The sequence below is a fragment of the Phalacrocorax carbo genome, chromosome 2 (assembly GCF_963921805.1).
Source record: "Phalacrocorax carbo chromosome 2, bPhaCar2.1, whole genome shotgun sequence".
Classification (NCBI taxonomy): domain Eukaryota; kingdom Metazoa; phylum Chordata; class Aves; order Suliformes; family Phalacrocoracidae; genus Phalacrocorax; species Phalacrocorax carbo.
The window spans coordinates 156059581-156077622 of record NC_087514.1 but is presented as its reverse complement, the minus strand read 5'-3'; the positions used below and the strand labels follow the sequence as shown (position 1 = coordinate 156077622).

The window sequence follows — 18042 nt, the reverse complement described above, 5'->3', positions numbered from 1 at the left end:
AAAAAGTACGTGGTTTGTGTTAGTGGTTAAGATACTTGAAGCTCACAGAGGGAAGGTTCTGATACCTTGATCTTGCAGTCCCAAGTAATAGCATGAGAAAATTGTCAGTACCAGTGGCAGAAACCATTTCTAAATAGACATTAAAAATACCACCTCATTCCATCTTCTTACTACTGGCTTTCATGTAGCAATAAAGCATTTAAAGTTCTATGTAAAACTAATTTAAAATGAGGTTAGGTCTAGAAATGTGAAGTATTTATTAATGAAGCTACCATCAGAATTAAGAATGCACAGCATTGTGCAGTACTGTGTGAGTAAGGTTCGGTTTTCTGTGTGCAAGGTAATTCTTTGTCTAGTAAGTGATGAGCTTATGCTGCAGGGGAAGGCTGAACTTGGTGGGGAAGCACCGGGAGACTGACGCGTGCTGCACAGAGCCAGTGTGCGTGCACCGAGCCCGTTCTGCAGGAGCAGGAGGAACACTGCCACTTCACTGAGCTGATCAGGGCCTGGAGCTGGACCAATAATTGCAGTTTCAGTACTGACCGGCCATCTGTAATAGCCCCACACAGCACAGGCAGGGAAGGTGACAGCTTGCAACTTCCGATATTTCAGATTGTTAATATCTCAGATATGTAGAGAACGAGGACTGGACTGAAATTTTGTCCTGAGTTGCTACTGTCATCCTCTGCTTAGGGAGCCGTTTTCTCTGCAGAGCTGATACACCACATTTTTGTCTATGTTCAAGGCAGAAATATAGTCAAATGTGGAATAATCCCTTTTTGTCCCTATTTGGTGAAGAACAAGGTAGGAGTTAGTCATCTAGAGGTTAGTAAAACTATGCATTATAAACATGTTGCCCGAACAATACACTTAAAATGCACAATTTTTAAGATTAAACTGGAATCCAATGAAATATGCATGTTAAAAACAAAAACCCAAAAAGGTAAGGGGGAAGAACCATTCATTTTTTTTAAACACAACAGGGTAAGAAGAGTGTTCAGATGTTAGCTGTAGCGCATCGCAGTGTGACATGTAAATCCATCTTGCCTCCCTCATCTACTTCGTGTAATAAATTTGGTATTAAAAACCTATGGTAATGCTGCAAAGGAGTTCCATGTCAAGAAAAACTTCAGTGTCAGAACTTTCAAGGGATTTTGAAGAACTGTTTGGCAGAACCTTGTTTTCAGCTTCCTTATGCACATCATTTCTACTGCAGGGATGTGCTTTGTCAGGGATGTTGCTCCAAGCTGGCCACTGGACTAGAAAAGTGGAACTTTGTAAAAATAAATCCATGCCCTGCTTCCCTCAGCCCTGCTGCCTCAGTGACGGTTAACAGGTGTGTTGTTGTTTATAGCATAGTAGTGACAGATTATTCTCCAGGTGCCTCAAAGCCTGGAAAGAAAACAACAGTCCAAGGTTTTAGGTCAGGTATTTTAATCATTTTCTTACAGATAATCTTGTATTTTAAATATTTAAAAAGGACTCAAATACATTACTTGGGTAACGTTGCACTGAGTTCAGGAGAGCTGTTACTGATCTCTCACCGTTATTTGCTTCAAGACAATACATCAGGTCAAGGTACAACGAACTTGGCTCTACAACCTGTGAGCGTTGAACCACTGGAGGTGCTGGCACAGGAAGGTTCAGTCCTGCAGCCACAGTGGTGAGGGGGAGGAGAAACATGTTAACCACTGGAAAAATTTAGTGTCACCTTGAAACCAGACACTGGCTAGTGACAGCCCTGCTTTAGTGCAAGGAGACGTGGCACGAACAACACCCTGCTTCATCAAGACGCCTCTGGGAGAAGTTAGCTTATGAAATCTAGATGGAGTAGTCTGCTAAGAAACCCCAACTAACCTTTTTTGGGGGGAAAAAAATCCCAAACAAACCCAAAAAACTACATCAAACTGAGACACCCTTGATTATTTGTCTTATTAAAAAAAAGCCTTCCATTTTACTCTTGGTACTGGAAATTGACAGCAACATCAAAAAGGACTGGCTCTTATGCTAGGGTACAATTTCTCATTAACTGAAATTAAGACCTGGTGTAAGCCCATAAATTGTCAGTCCTGAATTCTGGAGTTCAAGGGGTTTGAGTTGTCCAGGAATGACTATTACAGTAGATGTTGTAGGAAAAAAATGCCTTTGTTTTTTGGGAGACAGAGAAGAGCCATTTAATGAGTAGCCCTTCTCCAAAGGCAGCCTACTTCCCAGATTAGATAGGTACCATTTACACTGCATGTAATTTACGACTTTTTTTTTTTTAGAAGAGCTGTCCAGTACTTGGTCATCAACTACCCAGAAAAGGGCAGTGGGCAAAAAACCAAGCAAAGCCCCCGATGTTTATTATCTAAAGCTATGACACGCAGTGCAGCACTTCAAAGGGAAATGCAGTCCACACTGACAGTCCAATTAACTTCAGCTTTTGTGTATTTGGTTAGAGTACAGTAGCTGGAGAGATTTGCCTTCTGCAATTAAAATCATCCTGATTACTTTGAACTACTTGGGTTTTTTGTTCAGGCAACTAGTCTTCTCAACATCAATGCAGAGCTCAACCTCTTGCAATCCCTGTTTTAGAAGGCATAGTCCTGTATGGCTGGGAATCGCTGTACCAGCTCTACGGAGCACGCTGGACGGGAGGCGCCCAAACTGCCTTGCCAGCACACGTACGCACGCACGGAAGTCAGAGCAAACTGGGCGCGTGCACACACAGACACGCTGAGGGTCTCCCACATCACGGGGGTAATGGAGAAAGAAGAACCTGGGGGCTTCTGTTACCGTTACCCATCTTACACGAGATCAAGCTTAACTCACCCAAGCGGAACCAGGCTGGGGGGAAGCGGAGGTGAAGAGAGAAAGTAAAACATGGGCTACAACCACCTCTGTATGGAATTACTTATTAAACATGCTCCAGGCGGAACACTTTCCTGCACTCGAGAGTCATGGATTACCATAGCGTTAATGAGACCACACACCACTGCTAGCTTTCAGCATCTTCTACCCCAGCTATTTTTTACATTCTGTGTATTTTTTCATGATCAACAAATTTGTTCAAGTTAGATAAGTTATCCCACCACTTAAAAAGAAAGGTCTCTGCAATTAGCTTAAACCACGGAGTAATCTTAACTTCATTTTTGGCGGCTTTGTCCAAGAGCTGTTTCAGTTCTTTCTGTGTCACGTAGCAGTAGCTTTGGATCTCATTAGGGTCAGGATTCAGCGCTACGTCCTTCTGCACAAATAAGATGTAGTCTATCTCGTGTTCGCCCCAGATCCCATCAGACTTGGCCTTGTAGTGAATTCGTGTCAGGTAGGAGATTTCTTCTGGAGTTACCTACAACCAGAACACTTGTCAGAACCGGTGCCAAACCAGAATAATTGCACTGCTGGCATAACAGAAGAATTATCAGCTATTACCCTCTTCCTGAAAAATTGTTTTTCCCCCAGGTGCACAACTGCAATGTACTTCTGCATAAAGAATTACTATTAAAAAAAAATAATTATTGCACTTCGATGACAGCATTCCTCTAGTCAGACTGACCCTCTGATATTTTGAGTAGATTTCTTCTATATAGTGAGTTTTAAATAACATTTACCAGACCTTAAGGCACACTTTCTGCAGCCCTGATGAACACAAGCACTTGCACCTAGCCCTCACCTCCCAAGGAAAAGACCTCACAGTTACTTAAAGCCAAGGCCAGAACCGCATACTGACAGAGCACGTGTAACCCTCATCTACCAGGCACCTATGCAGACCAGGTAATTAATTCCAGGGACGACCTAACCATGGTGTTTCCCATAGCACGCTGCTGCTCCCGTGGCCCATCACACAAATGTAATTACTTACAAAACCTGGAAGGAGATTCTGACCACAAGCATAATTCAGCCAGCGGCTGACTGAATTATCTCTGCGCGCTCCCAAACGGCCACCAGAAAGGAAGGTACCAGAAGCGGCCCGTGTGATTGCTCTGGAGGGAACACCACATGCCCAGGCCACCCTACTTCCCATAGGAAACCTGGGATTGCAGAGGGACCTGTACATGGATGCAGGTGGCAGCTGACAGCGATGCCCTGCGGGAGCACTGGCCGGACAGAGCGCCTGCAGTGCTCTGCCATCGGCCTGGAGGATGGACGGCATGTTGCCTTCCCCTGGGCAGGGAGGACAGCCTGCCCAGAGGGAAAACGTGGACACCCACAGTCAGACCTGAGTGAATGCAATCCTCGCTGCTGTGCGATTCACTCTTCAGCTCTCTGTTAGTACATGCAGCAGAATACTCTAAAATACCATTCAGTGATAATAACTTCTGAGCCTCTGGAATATGGGTGAAGAGGTCTCAAATTCACTACATTCTCCACATCTTCAAAGTTAAATTCATTTTTTGGTTTCAGGCTGACCTTCTCTGCCAGATGCAGTTAGTGTGTAAATTGGCAAACACTGGCAAGAAGTCCTGTTTCTCCCTCCTTCCTTTACCTGCTCCATGGGAATTCCTAACTCTGCTTTCAGCCGTCTCTGTGCTGCTCTCCGAACACCAATGGCATTATTTTCTTCCAGTTCTAGCGGATGGCTCAGAGGATGGCTGCAACAAGTGTTGGTAAAACAATCTGCAAGAGGTTTGGATCAGTATATTTTTGACATGTACAAAGCATTGCAAACCCCCCCAAAAAAACCCAAAGCAAGAACCCAGAGATGTAGGACAGTTACTCTATGTGTTGCAACCTTGTTTCTCTTTTGTAGAGACGGGTCAGAGAGGAAGGAGGGCATTTTCACCTTCTATTCTTCTTTACATATTTTGCACCAGGATTTGCCTCTACCAAGTACTTCTTTGCAGGTTAGTGTTTGATATGCGTGAACACACACCTTCTCATACCCAAGACAGCATCTAGCTAGACAGCCAGTTTATAAAGGCGTTGTTTATCCTGCAAATGTTAGTTAAAATTACTTTGGGGAGTTTATATGCAACTGAATATTGAAAATATTCCCAGAGCTTCAAGACCAGCTGAAAATTAGTAGAATTAAATAAGTAGCTAATGTTTGTGTTCAAAGGACAGATCCCCCATAACCCACTTCAGGTATATTAAAAATTACTTATGAGTTATGTAGAATAACTGTGATTGGCCAACCTTTTATCCCAGCAGAGAAGAACCTGCGGGTGTTGGTTGACAGCTGGCTGAACATGAGCCAGCGTGTGCCCAGGTGGCCACGAAGGCCAATGGCATCCTGGCTTGTATCAGGAATAGCGTGGCCAGCAGGAGCAGGGAGGTGATCGTGCCCCATTACTCGGCACTGCTGAGGCTGCACCTCGAGTGCTGTGTTCAGTTTTGGGCCCCTCACTGCAAGAAGGACATTGAGGTGCTGGAGCGTGTCCAGAGAAGGGCAGCGAAGTTGGTGAAGGGTCTAGAGAACAAGTCTTAATGAGGAGCGGCTGAGGGAATTGGGGTTGTTTAGTTTGGAGAAGAGGAGGCTGAAGGGAGACCTTATTGCTCTCTACAACTACCTGAAAGGAGGTTGTAGTGAGGCAGGGGTCGGTCTTTTCTCCCTAGTAACAAGCAATAGGACGAGAGGAAATGGCCTCAAGCTGCACCAGGGGAAGCTTGGGTTGGACATTAGGAAGAACTTCTTCACCAAAAGGGTTGTCAAACATTGGACCAGGCTGCCCAGGGAGGTGGTTGAGTCACCATCCTCAGGGGTGTTCAAAAAACATGTAGATGTGGCACTTCAGGGCATGGTTTAGGAGGCACGGGGGTGCTGGGTTGGTGATTGGACTTGATGATCCTAGAGGTCTTTTCCAACCTTAATGATTCTATGATTCTGTATCTCACTGAAGCACAGTGCAACTGCTTCCCAAGCAACAGGGCTCTGCTGTACATCAACTGCGTGTCTCTACCAGTGGATTCAACACCCTCCACAGCTACCAGAGCAATTTCTTCACCTCTAATAAATACATCTCGCAGCAGAGGAGATAAAAAACACACACTCAGCACTTGCATAAAGAGGATCAAACACGTCCGGGAACAATCTGTTCCCATTACTGTACTTCATCCACGAGATAAGTACATCTTGAACTCTTAAAAGTATTTAGAAGTATCTCCTCTCCAAAGCAGTAAATTCTAGAACTTCAGAATAAGTTATACTGCAAGATTAGACTGGCTTATTTTTTTAAATATTGATTTAAATAAAACATTTTGATAAATACAATGTGTTTCAGTACTAACCTGGAAATGTAATTTTTGCATTTGACCTCTGCTGCAGCAACAGTTTATTTTCTGTATTAAATAAGAAAACACTGAAAGCTCGGTGCAGTAAACCTAAAAATAATAATAATAAAAACAAATCACCATAGAGAACTATTGAACAGAGGAGAAAAAACATATGAAGACAGTTTAAGGGCTTAGAATGGCCTCATTTTTGGGTAATCTAATTTAAAATTAATATTTGTCAAGAAACAAAGATTTGATAAAAACCTCAGTTATAATTTAGATTTCTATGTCAGCTTATGCAAAACATTATGAAATTAGAAAAGTGCTAAGAACAACAATGCAACACAAGAATTCTACTAAACTCAGTCAGTTCACCATCCTGAAGGTGCACATTTGGGCAAGCTTCTAAGGAGGGCTCAGTATCCATAAAGTTACTATCGAAAAGAGATGACTCAAAAATTCCTGAAAAGCTGTATGGAATTTCAAGAATTTCAGGAATTGCAGAAGGACAAAATTCCTCAAAAACAGTACAACTGCTGTTTTCTGCATCTTTTGAATTTGTTATTCCTCACTCTTCAGGAAGGTGCTTCCCCTAAGTATGGAAAAGGAGATCGCAAACTACTGTGAGAGATTCACAAATCTGACCAACCTCAAATAAAACCCACAATCAGTCAGAATGACAACATTTTAAAAAAACCTCCTTCCTATTAGTATATGAAGTAGAACTCTCTGTGAACTGCTTAAAAATCAAAGTCTCTTGTAGTTGAAAAGAACTCAGCAAAGAAATAAGCGGCATTCTTTAGAAAAAGCTACATAAATCAGGAATCTATACCATAATAGCATTTTATCATAAAAATGTGATTAAAAAATATTTATCAAGGCATACAGCTTATATCCACAATCACACATTTCTCTCCTTTGCTACTGCCTCCAATTGTGTGTTCCCCCACACTGCAGTATTTTTAAAATTAGATACTGTAAGCTGGATGGGGGGGTGGGGAAGTACTTGCACTGGTTTGATCGATACCCACCTGAGATCAAGGCTTTAATTTAATCACGACTACATTTCTGAAAATATTCAAGCAACTTAACAGTTGAATTAGAAGGTAACCAAGCTGTACCTTTGTCAATATTTTCGTTCAAGTGACAGTTTTTTTTGGTATCCGCCCCAATCTTATTATCATTTTCATCGATAAGGATACACATCTCTGCCAAGAGCTGCACCTGCTGCTCATCCAGGTGATCTGTGTTTACTTCAGGCATCGTGATGGTAGCAAATGTTGTACTGAAAAAAAAAAAAACAACAAAAAGAAGAGTAATTTGGTCTATAAGGTTCTGGGCAGAGTGTGACAAATAATCAAATGGCTAGGCTTTATTACACAGTGTAAACTGTGCACCAATTATATTTTGGGAGTTTTACATGGTTTTGGATTTCTGAAGCGTCCTACCCGCAGGGCCAAGTGTTGCGACGGGATGTGACGGTGCTGGAAAGGTTTGGGTTGTTTCTCTGAGACTCCGCACAGCCGCTGCTTCAGGACAGACGGGCCAAGCGTAACACTCTGGCGGGCCGGTGGTATAAGAAACCCAATTCCAAATTTCACCCAGCACGAACGGAAACCTTGCCCGGCCCCGCAGCCTCCGCACGCTCACGCACTCACGCCGCGTTACGTTTCCCACGCCAGGCAGCACGTGCAGGCGCATCCCCCCCCCCCGCCCCCGGTAAGCACTGGGTGACAGGGATTCCCGCAGCAGGGCACGCAGCCCCAGCCACTTCCAAACCAAGACCCAAACCCCGCCGTGGCGGGCGCTGCCCGGGTGGGCTCCAGGCGGCCCCCGGGCTCGCCGCTCCCCCGCAGCCCCCCGCTCCGCCGAGCCCGCTCCCCTCCGCAGCCCCCCGCCGGGGGGCGGCCCTCGGCCCTCGCTCCTTGCCTCACCTCTGGGCCCGGGCCTTCCCCCCGCTCCGGCCGGCGGCTGAGGCGAGCGGCTGGCAGCAGCGACGGCGGCACCAGCTCCCCTCAGGGACGGCGGCTCCGCAGGGGCCCACAGCAACGGCCCGGCGCAGCACGCGCCACATCGCCCGTCACCCCGCCGCCGCCAATGGCAGCGCCCCCAAGCACTCACGTCACCGTATCGCCCGATCGCCCCACTGCAGTGACGTTAGCCGCTCAGGAGGCGAGACTAACGCTGACAGAGGGGAGAGGCGAGGGCGCAGCCAACCGCAACACAGGTAGGCGGAGGCGCTGGCCAATAGGGAGAGGGGATAGCGGCGAGCTAGCCAACGGGAGCGGGGAAGCCGCGCCCGCCTCCGCGCGGGAGGGCGGCAGCCGAGGGTGCGGCAGCCGAGGGTCTGGGAGCCTCGGCGCGGGCGCCCGTCCGACGGTGAGGCGCGGTCCGGGACGCCCTCCGCCACCGCTGAGGCCCTGCTGAGCCTCCCCCAAGGCCCGCTGGTTCCGGGGATGTGGCGGGGCGCGCCGGCGCACGGCGGAGGCGGGCGGGTTGGCCGGGGCGGGGCGGGGCGGGGCGGGGCTGTACGCCGGCCGGGGCGGTGCAGGCCGGGCCCCGCCCCGCCCCGCCCCGCCCCGCCCCGCCCCGCCGGAGAGCGGCCCCCAGGCCTTCGCCGGGGGAGCGAGCTGCCTTGCAACGTGCTGTGGCTGCGGCTTGCAAAGATGGGAGGCGCCTTTGTCTTCCCCCGGTAATCCGGAGGTGTGGGTGTTGCTACCGTTCTGCCTCTCGTCTTTTCACCCACCCAGGAGAACCCGAGGGCCGCACCCAAGCGCCGTCTCCGCCAAATGTGCCTGTGTTTGTGGCAAACGGTTCCGGGACTGAATTCCTGATCAGTCTGGGAGCCCCCTTGCAGGCAGATGCCGTCACCACGAGAGCACAGGGTCGCAGGGCTTTTTGGCAGTCTCCGTAGCACATTTAATTTTGGACGTTTCTTTTTGTTCTATAGTAGCATCCCTTGAATTGCAGAGGCTGAGCGTGTGCCATACAGATCCCAGCCCCTGGCATGCTCAGAGATGGGGAATGCTGGCCAGTTGTCCCCCCACCTTCACTGACAGCTGCAGTTTGCAGAAGTCAGTTACTGTGGTAGTCAAGCTCTGACACGGGCCTAATTCATTAAGTTCTTACGCGACAGAGAAAGAAACACCCAGTTTCTGGATGGGAACCAAGTGTAGGCCGGACATCATGACACACTGCTCAGACAGGGTGGTTCTAGGTATGCACAGATGCCCAGTCTAAAGGCAGAGGAACTTCAATACCAGCCTCTAGAAAATTCACACCACCAGAGTTGAGTACCTTCTGAGCAAGACTTCTTTTGCTGGTTTATTCCCTGTCCATAGATTGGGATTTTTGGTTCAATTCCATAAAAGGCCTAGAAATGATGTTTCACATGCTGCCTTGCAGGCATCACCCTTTCTGTTTGCCTCTTAGCTCACATTCTAGCATTTCAGTCTGGTTTGATTTTCCTGTGATCGGGACAGCCAGCCTTTCATCGAGAGATGTCATTAGGAGAACACAAGGTTCAAACTGACAGTTAATATCTTACAAATGGGGTATCTCACAGGGGTTCCCCCTGTGCAGAGCTTGATGAAGGGAGAGTAAAGGCAGGAGGTGTGCTGAGCAGAAGCCACTTGAAACCAGCAGAGAGCAAGAGTTTAAAAAATCAAAACAAAAAAAGAATATGCCAGCTGCTGCATATCCCTTTAATCACAGAAAACACAAGAACATTAATATTGTATTATTCATTAATACATTACAAATGTAATATTCATTATCACAAGAACATTAATAATAATGGACTTTGAGAAAGGACTAAAATGTACAAAGATTACTTTTTTTCCTGAGTCACCGTTTAGCATGAAAACACAGTAACTGGACATTGAGCTTTGTAGAAATACTGAGAACACCCATCACCATACCCATCACTAGCTAGTTTAATTGTTCCAAATGAAAAAAGTCCATCAAGTTTTTCTTCTATCATTCTCCTCATGTAACCAAATACACAAATCTATGAAAAATACTCTAACTACTGAGGTGGACGTACAAACCAGCATTGCATATGAAGACAACAGAGTTAACAACCAACCCTCCCGAGAGTGAAGCTCTGTTGGAACAGAAACTGCTACCCTGAAAAGCAGAGCTGGGTCGGTACTTGGGGCACAGCTGACACATGACATACACCAAGGAGCAGATGTATGCAGTGACGTTCAGGCTACACAGTGGAGGGATGTATAGGGACAATGTCCCTGCACATTATGGGGAAAATAGAAGAGATTTTTGTTTTCCTAGTAATAACTATTAAGAACTTCCATACAGGCACTTTAGAACCCGACTGCCAGAAACAACTGTAGTTCCTTTCTTGGGCAGAAAAACAAAGCACTTCACCTGGAGCGATGCTTGTGAGCACCACGTCTAAGAAGTCCCAGTGGACAACAAGAGGTAAAAAGGCAGCCGAAAAGGATGAGAGCGCCAAAATAAACGCTTCGCACAAAACAGTCAAGGGAGAGACCTCCCAAGCCTTTAACCAAAGACACTTTCAGGATCAGCTGTTTAACGTCACCTGTATCATCTTCTGTCTTGCTCCCCTCCAGACCTGCCCTGTACATTCAAACAAGCTGTCTGTGCTGAAAATAAAGTATCCTCATTTTTATAATGTTGTGAATTTCACTGAGACCTCAGAACTTTCTCTCCACCCCGCGTAAACAGAAGCATGTCTGAAATCACATACACTTGATTTAAGACTTGATTTAATTTATGCCCCTCCTGAAGTCTGCTGTTTCCAAACACTCTGCTAACAAGGGAAAAGCAGTTTCTTGTCACCACTGGGAAGTCTCTCATTTCACCTGAAAATCCAGCCAGCTGCAAATCACTGACAGAATTTTGCAGTTGTCATGGGTTTATCTGGGGTAGAGTTAATTTTCTTCACTGCAGCTGCCATAGTGCTGTGATTTGGACTTAGCATGAAAACAATGTTGAGATAACACACAGATGTTTTGGTTGTTGCTGGGTAGTGCTTGTACTAGTCAAGGACTTTTCTGGCTTCCCATGCTCTGCCGGGTGCACAAGAAGCCGGGAGGGGAGAGGGCACAGCTAAGAGAGTGGATTGAAACTGGCCAAAGGGATATTCCACATCATGTAACATCATGCCCAGTATGTTACTGGGAGGAGCTGGCTGGGGGAGGGAGGCAGCAATCGCGGCTCGGGGACCAGCAGCATCGTTTGGCAGGTGGTGAGCGGTTGTGTCGTTTGTGCTTTGGCTTTTTTCCCTTTTCCTTTTAATTATATTATCATTATTATTATTATCATCATCATCATTATTATTACTTTATTTTAATTATTAAACTGTTCTTACCTCAACCCACAGGTTTTTTGCTTTTGCTCTTCTGATTCTCTCCCCCATCCCACAGGGGTGGGGGGAGTGAGCGACCGGCTGCATGGTGTTTAGTTGCCAATGGGGCTGAACCATGACAGGTATCTGATAAGGCAGAGGGACATGCAACCCTCACCAAACTGGAGAAAAATACCTTAATTCTCCAGCAAGTTAAACAAGAAGATGGTAAACCACAGGATGAAGTAAACACCAAACGTGGGATTTGCCCGCAGCCTAGAACACATAGACTCAAGACACACCTCTCCTCAGTCTTCAGCTTTGCCAAGGAAGATTAAGCTTGTTATTTCCCACCCTTCACATTCAACCTGGCTTCTTGCTCACATGTTCTGATATTTAAGGCCTCCAGCTCACCCTTCTCTGCCATAGAGCTATCCTTGTTCCCAGTCTCCCTGAAGAATCCTTCTCAGAAGACTGCTCCTGCCCTGGAGTCATAGCTCTTCAAAAATCATTTGTCTAAGCGATACACTTATGCGTAGAGCAAACAACTGCCTGGGTTTTATCTGAATTGGGAGGTAAATCCCTCCCAGTCCTAACTAATCTGCTGTTGGTCGCTTGACCCTTCTTCCTTAAAAGGCCTATTTCAGGAAAGTGGGTTGGCTTCAGCTCGCTTAAGAGAAGACAGATGGCTTTGTAGTAAAAACGAAATACATGTATGCCAAATATATAAGTAGGATGTTGTATTTGCATTTAGTTTTGCTATCTCAAGTGTGATGGAATGAGTGCTATGATGGATGGCTTCCAAATGTTTTTGTAATCATCACCATAAGGTGATGATTAATTTTGTCGGAAACTGAGTAGTTTTCCTCAATTTAGGAAGGAGTTATTGGGAGGTTTCCTATATGAAAGAAGAAATAACTCTTCAGTCCTGTTCTCTAGATCTATTTTTCTTTTGGTTTGGGCTCTGGACAGGCAGCTCTGCCTTGTCCTGCTACTTTTACAAGTTTGGAAAATCTTGATTTGAGGGATTCAACTATTCCTCTGTTCTGTTGCTGGTTTCCTAAGCCTTGTCTCTTGTCTCCTCAAGTCCAGCCACCGGTGAAAAGAAGGGCTGCAGATGGTCTGGGTGATGATGTCCAGGACAATCTAACTTTTGTCACTCTGTTTACTGTAATGCTTATTTAAAAAGCTTCTTAGCTGTTGATAAGGTGCTAACTAGTACTGCCCCATTTCCCTAGGCTCCTGTATTGGTCTCTGTGCATCTCATTTTAAAACAAGTAGTTTGTGAAAAGTAGGTGCAGTCTTTTGTTCTGCACTTGCTCCTATACGTTACACTGCGCCTGCTACCTGTGTAGTGCCATGACAAAATCAAACCAGTAACAGGGAAAGAGCGACAACAGGCCGCTTGCTGTTCTTTTCTCATGAAAAAGTAACTGCATCCATACAAGGGCTGTTAACTTTCAGGTCAGAGTCACCCTTTATCAAGGGAAAAGTTGTTTAAACCTGTCTTTCCTTACTGCAGTTATTTTGTATTTCTTCTTCAGGAAAAAAATGGTGATCCCTGCATTTGCCTGCTGCTGCTACAGAGTGAGCTGCTCCAAAGGATAAGAAAGTTGCTGAGTGTTTTCCTAGAGAGATCTCAAATGTGGATTCTTCTGCTCTTGCTTTTCCTTGATACTTATTGCTAAATTGCTAAAACTGTTATAGTACAGTAGAATTATGTTAGGATTAAATTAATTTTGGTCAGAATAAAGAGGCTTAAACAAATGTTTAGTTAGGAGCTGAATGGCTGAGAACTGGAGTTGTGACTTGGCTAAGATGGCTGAGATAACTGCAACTGCACCAACCATAAAGAGTATTCAGAACAACAGACAGTGGCATTTGGTCGTGTTCAGGCTTCTTCCCAGGCAACTCTGTTCTACCTCTTGTCCATCTTCTTTTGCCTGTTCTGTTTCCCCCCTTGTCCTCTCCTTAAAGCCATTTAGTTATTCCTTTTGCTCCCTTCCTTTCTTCTCTGGGGGGCTTTGAAGAAGGAAAAAGGCTAGAATTACCGCAAGGTCTCACCCAGTTATGCTGGTTATCTTGTAGACTGAACTCCAGTGATGACAAAGATGCTAGTAAATACGTAAAACACAGTATGTTTGACTGTGTTAATACAGCCACAATTAAGACACGACTGCACAAAAGGAGGTAGAGAGGAAAATGAAGACAAACGAGGGTGGCAGGCATACTTGTAGCTGGGAAGCACATGAAAAGAAAATGTAATATTTTTAGCCCTCACTCCGAGGCTCATTTCTTGTGGCCTTTTCACAGACCTCTTCTGAGGCAGCTAGATAATCAGCAGGAAGAGAGAAAATAATTAGGCAAGGCCTCTTTTGACTTTCACAATCTGCTACAATGAATAAGAATTTTACGTGAAGGTTTCTTCTAAGTGTTAATAAGGAAAGGAATTAATCCCATTTCAATTATGTGTTGTAAGCTTCAAAGTGAACAGCCTTCTCATGGAATGTAGCGCTTAGCTTTGATTCACTGTTTCTGTCCTATAGTCTGCGGGTGCAGCAGGAAAAGTCCAGATTCGGTGTTTTCTAGATACTCTGTATTAAAAAATAAGGAATTCCGCTGGCGTTTCAGGAAAGTGTCGCCTCCCTCGTCAGCCCCCCGCAGTCCCATCGGGTATCGGGAGGGAACACAACGCAGCTTTTGGCTCTCAGCATTAAGTTGGCACCGAGGCGGGGCTGAGGGCTGAGGGCGAGCACCGATGCGCCGGGCGGTGGCAGCGCAGCCCCTTGTCCCCGTTCCCAGCGGCCCGTCGGGGCCCGCTGCCCCGGGGGGTGCCTGCTGGCGCCACGCTCCGGCAGCGGGCCCGGACCGCGCCCGGTACCGCAGCTCGGGCCGAACGCAGCCCGGTGAGGCTGACGACGCACGCCGCTCGCCTCGGGGCCTGGTCTGGCCTGGGACTGGCGGCGTCCCCCCAGATCGGCTGCCGTGCCCCGCTCCGGCGGCCGTCCCGGGCGGGGGGCTCGGCTCGGCTGGGCTGGCGGCGAACATCGCCCGCCCCGTCTCGTCGCCATGGCGGCGATCGGGGTCCGCCCGCCGCTTCCGCCCGCCGCCGGATGTCGCCGCGAGGGCCCCTCACCGGAGAGGCGCGTCGCTGCCGGAGCGCGGCGCCGGGCTCGTCGCTGCCGCCACTGCCCCTCGCGTCTCCCCCTTCCGCCTTCCTCCTCCTCCTCCTCCTCCTCCTCCTCCTCCTCCTTCCCTCGCCGTCTGCGGCCCGGCCGCTCCCCGCCCACCGCCGCGGCTGTGGCTGACAGGTGAGTGCGAGGGGCTGCGGCGCCCCGCTCCCCACAGCGGGGCACGGACCCTCCGCCATCTTCCCGTCCGCCGAGACCCCCCCCGCCGGCGGCGGCTCCTCCCCGAGGGGCTGCGGGCCCGGCCCGGCGCCGGGGAAGCCGCGGGGGAAAGGAAGGGCCGGGCCGGGGGTCTCGGGGGTCCCGGGGGAAGCGAGGGGCCGCGGGCTGCGGGCGCTACCGGCGCGGTGTCGCCGCCTCGCCAGGCCCGTGGCGTAAAGCGGGGCGCTGGCCTCGGCACCCCCCGAGCCCGTCCTGTTCCGCTTCATTTACGCGTGAAATGACTTGCACGTTCTTTCTTAAAACCTGAAATAACTGAAAATAAGCTGCTCTTCTTCTTCTTCTACGGGTTGGCAGATTTTTTTAAAGCTTTTTTTTCGGAACGCCTCCAGCCCGAGGCTGCAGGGATGCTGCCAGGTCTGCAGGCAGCAGAGCCGAGGGTGCGGGCTGAGGAGGCTGTGCGCGCCAACTTTACGTGCCCCTTGCGTATCCCGAGGACAAGCCAAGTGTAGTACCTCATTACAGACCGAGCTCAGGTCCGCTGACGCGTGTACAAATGGGGTAAAAATGAAATGCAAAAATTCCCCTGAAGTGGGGCAAGACTGCTTGAGGAAGGGAAGCGCTGTTTGTGGTGGGATGGGGTAGATCTGGCCTTTGGCAGTGGGAGGATGGCTTGGAACCATCCGAGATGGGTAAAAGTCATGTCTGTAAAGAGCCATTTGCAGTATTTCTGTCTAAATATGGTGAAAATGTAATGCTAAATGGCAAAAACAAAATTGAAGGAAGAATTAACATGCTTAACGTATTCAGAGGTTGAGTAGATGTTAGGTTCCATTTGTAGAAGGAAATTAAATAAAAAGATTGTGCTTATGCAAACACGAGGAAAACTTTTTCAACTTAAGCCTTGAACAGTTCTTCAAGAACACCTTGGTGTTTGCAAGAAAAGAGAAACTTCTACGCGTGTTTTTATTTCTCTTGTTACATCTTCTAGCTTGTCAAAGTTTCTTTCGTTATAGTGTTTTAAAGTATGCCTTCTATAACAGTAACTCATGGAAGATTTATGTAAAGAACTGGTGGAACAGCTTTGAAGTGATTCAGTGTCATTGAGTACACCTTGAAAGTGTACAAACGTCTATTGTTCAGGCACCCATTTTGCAACATCACAGCAGTATATTTCTCCTTGAGCAAATTTCTGAAACTGTTTTCCAAGCAAGCCTGCTGTTGGTGTTTCTTATGTGATATTTCTGAAAGTGAGCTGGTAACCTCAAGATCCTCAAGTATGTTTTCTAATGAGTAGGTTACATTAGATATGATCTTGTGTGTGTGTGTGTGAGCCCTAATGTGTCTTGTAATAACTTTAAATGTAGCTTTGTGTGTTGTGGACTTGGGCAATTATTATAAGAAAAGGTGCCTGCACCAAACATTAGAATTTAAGGCAGAGGCTGCTGTAATGTGGTGGTGGGTTGTTTGGGGTTTTTGTTTTGTTTTTAAATACTGGTGGTTTACATGTACACTTGTCTCTAAACTAGGTTTACCATGTTAAATCTCAAGGTAACTCTTTCTAAGACGACACTGTCCCTCTAATGTAGACATGCCCTTCCACCATCTTTCTTTTAAATTTAGGACTTGTTTAAAGGATGCAGTCTCCTGTGTGGACTGAAGTGCTTGAGACTGTTGGTACAGTCATGGGAGAAATATTGAGTGTGGTGATAGTCTCTTAAAAGAAGAGCTTACTTCTACAAAATCCAGAAGTTGCAAGCCAGAACTAGTATATGTCAAGTAAGGCGAAGGTAACTGGTATTGCATTTTATACATTTGAGATGAGATTTGGATCATTTTATGTCATGGAATTTTTAGGTCTAGGAGCTAAGACTAGTAGCTTGTTTTGTGAGGTGAAGGCCAGGGTGAGGGGCTTGTTATGGAGGCCACCACTTCAGACCTCTGCAGGGAGAGTTTGTTAGTACTCTACAAGTGACCACTGAGGAATGGACAGGAATTGGGATGGTCTCCTTACAAATGAGAGTGATTTGTTATTTTCTTATCCTTGAGTAATACCCACTGACTATTTTGAGAATGTCTCAGTGTTTCAAGATGGAAGGACTGGGTACTTGCAGTGCTGTTACACGTGTTGTTGGAGGATTTGTTAGTTCTCTGTGGTAGGCCATATGAGGAAATGTTTGAAGAATGTGCTGTACAAAGGATATTTATTGGTGCCTCAGAAAAGCTTGCTAAATGTATTACAGTTAATGTCAAAGTTACTTGCTTTTGTTGATGCTTTAAGCAGCAAAGGATTCTAATTTAGTAGCAAGTAATATGTTCCCAGATGAAGAACAATGACATTAGAGGTCACTCTGCTTGCGTAAAAGCATAATAGCAATTTATCTAGTATATTGGTAATAAGTACCTAAATATTGTTTGTTTAGAGACTAGCACAGTAGGATTCTGGCCTCTGAATGTGGTGCAGTGCTTCCTTAAACAAATACCTGGTTAAACCACCTTTGCTCTTGAACTTCCTTAGGATTCCTCACCCTCAGGTCTCGAATTTGCATACCGGTGCATGCATATAGACTGCTTCTAAGTTATTAGGGATTTGCTAATACAGGAATGGGAGCAAAAATGTCTGTGAAACAGCTAAGGAAATGGAGAAGCCTTCAAACATGTTTTAGGATTTAGCCAGTAGTAAGTAATTTAGCAGGACCTGATGCTGTCTGTTGAACTCTTCAATGAAGTCAGCTTATCAATACCTATTAATAAAACAAGGTATAATATATACTTACAGGTAACTAACTAGTGTTAAATGTAAGATCATATTGTACTGTGTACCATTTAAACTAGTTGAAACAGTGAGCACGCTCAGTGAGCATAGGTGGCACAGAGCACAAAGGAAAGCTGTATGCTTTCAGGACATCAGTGATTTCTTGTAACAGGTCATGGTCTGATGCTCATTAGTGGACCCCGGCAGGTTTCTTCTACATTCTAAATTAAAAAAAAAAAATCCAAGTTTGATGATTATTTTTGCTTAATATTAGTTAAAATAAGTCTGCATGGTTGAGAGTATAATTTCTTGCTTTAAGTAGACTGTTTGGCAGGCTAGGTCTGCGCTGCATTTTGGTGTGGTTGCAGCATTTGCTGACATAGTTGAATTAGCAAAATTGAAGCTTGCCAACAGCA

At 46.5% G+C, this 18042-nt stretch overlaps 2 protein-coding genes across 5 annotated transcripts in view; one reads left to right on the top strand and one right to left on the bottom strand.

Moving 5' to 3' along the window:
• Positions 1-1417: 1417 nt before the first annotated feature.
• IDI1 (isopentenyl-diphosphate delta isomerase 1) lies at positions 1418-8502 on the bottom strand. Of its 3 annotated transcripts, none has more exons than XM_064444994.1 (6): positions 8130-8502; positions 7644-7721; positions 7317-7480; positions 6211-6303; positions 4469-4599; positions 1418-3331 (listed from the first exon to the last, which is right to left on the bottom strand). In XM_064444994.1, the coding sequence occupies exons 1-6, from the start codon at positions 8267-8269 to the stop codon at positions 3014-3016; spliced, it is 924 nt and encodes a 307-aa protein (XP_064301064.1). In that variant the 5' UTR covers positions 8270-8502; the 3' UTR covers positions 1418-3013. The 3 variants fall into 3 exon arrangements, with proteins under 3 accessions (XP_064301064.1, XP_064301066.1, XP_064301065.1); XM_064444996.1 differs by having other exon boundaries at positions 7644-7752; positions 8130-8222; XM_064444995.1 differs by lacking the exon at positions 7644-7721 and having other exon boundaries at positions 8130-8499.
• A 6134-nt stretch (positions 8503-14636) lies between these two features.
• Positions 14637-18042, top strand: part of WDR37 (WD repeat domain 37) — a 50369-nt gene continuing 46963 nt past the window's right edge. For both annotated transcript variants that reach the window (XM_064444993.1, XM_064444992.1), the window contains exon 1: positions 14637-14835. The gene's annotated coding sequence lies outside the window, so the exon portion shown is untranslated. The remainder of the gene's footprint in view (positions 14836-18042) is intronic.

What these genes read in the sequence shown, in the direction of transcription:
- IDI1 (XM_064444994.1), bottom strand. Translation starts at nt 8,269, where the DNA reads ATGTGGCGCGTGCTGCGCCGGGCCGTTGCTGTGGGCCCCTGCGGAGCC. An exon ending in GAACGAAAATATTGACAAAG is followed by an intron (nt 6,304 to 7,316) that starts GTACAGCTTGGT and finishes TATTATTTTTAG; the next exon opens with GTTTACTGCACCGAGCTTTC. An exon ending in TGCAAAAATTACATTTCCAG is followed by an intron (nt 4,600 to 6,210) that starts GTTAGTACTGAA and finishes AACCTCTTGCAG; the next exon opens with ATTGTTTTACCAACACTTGT.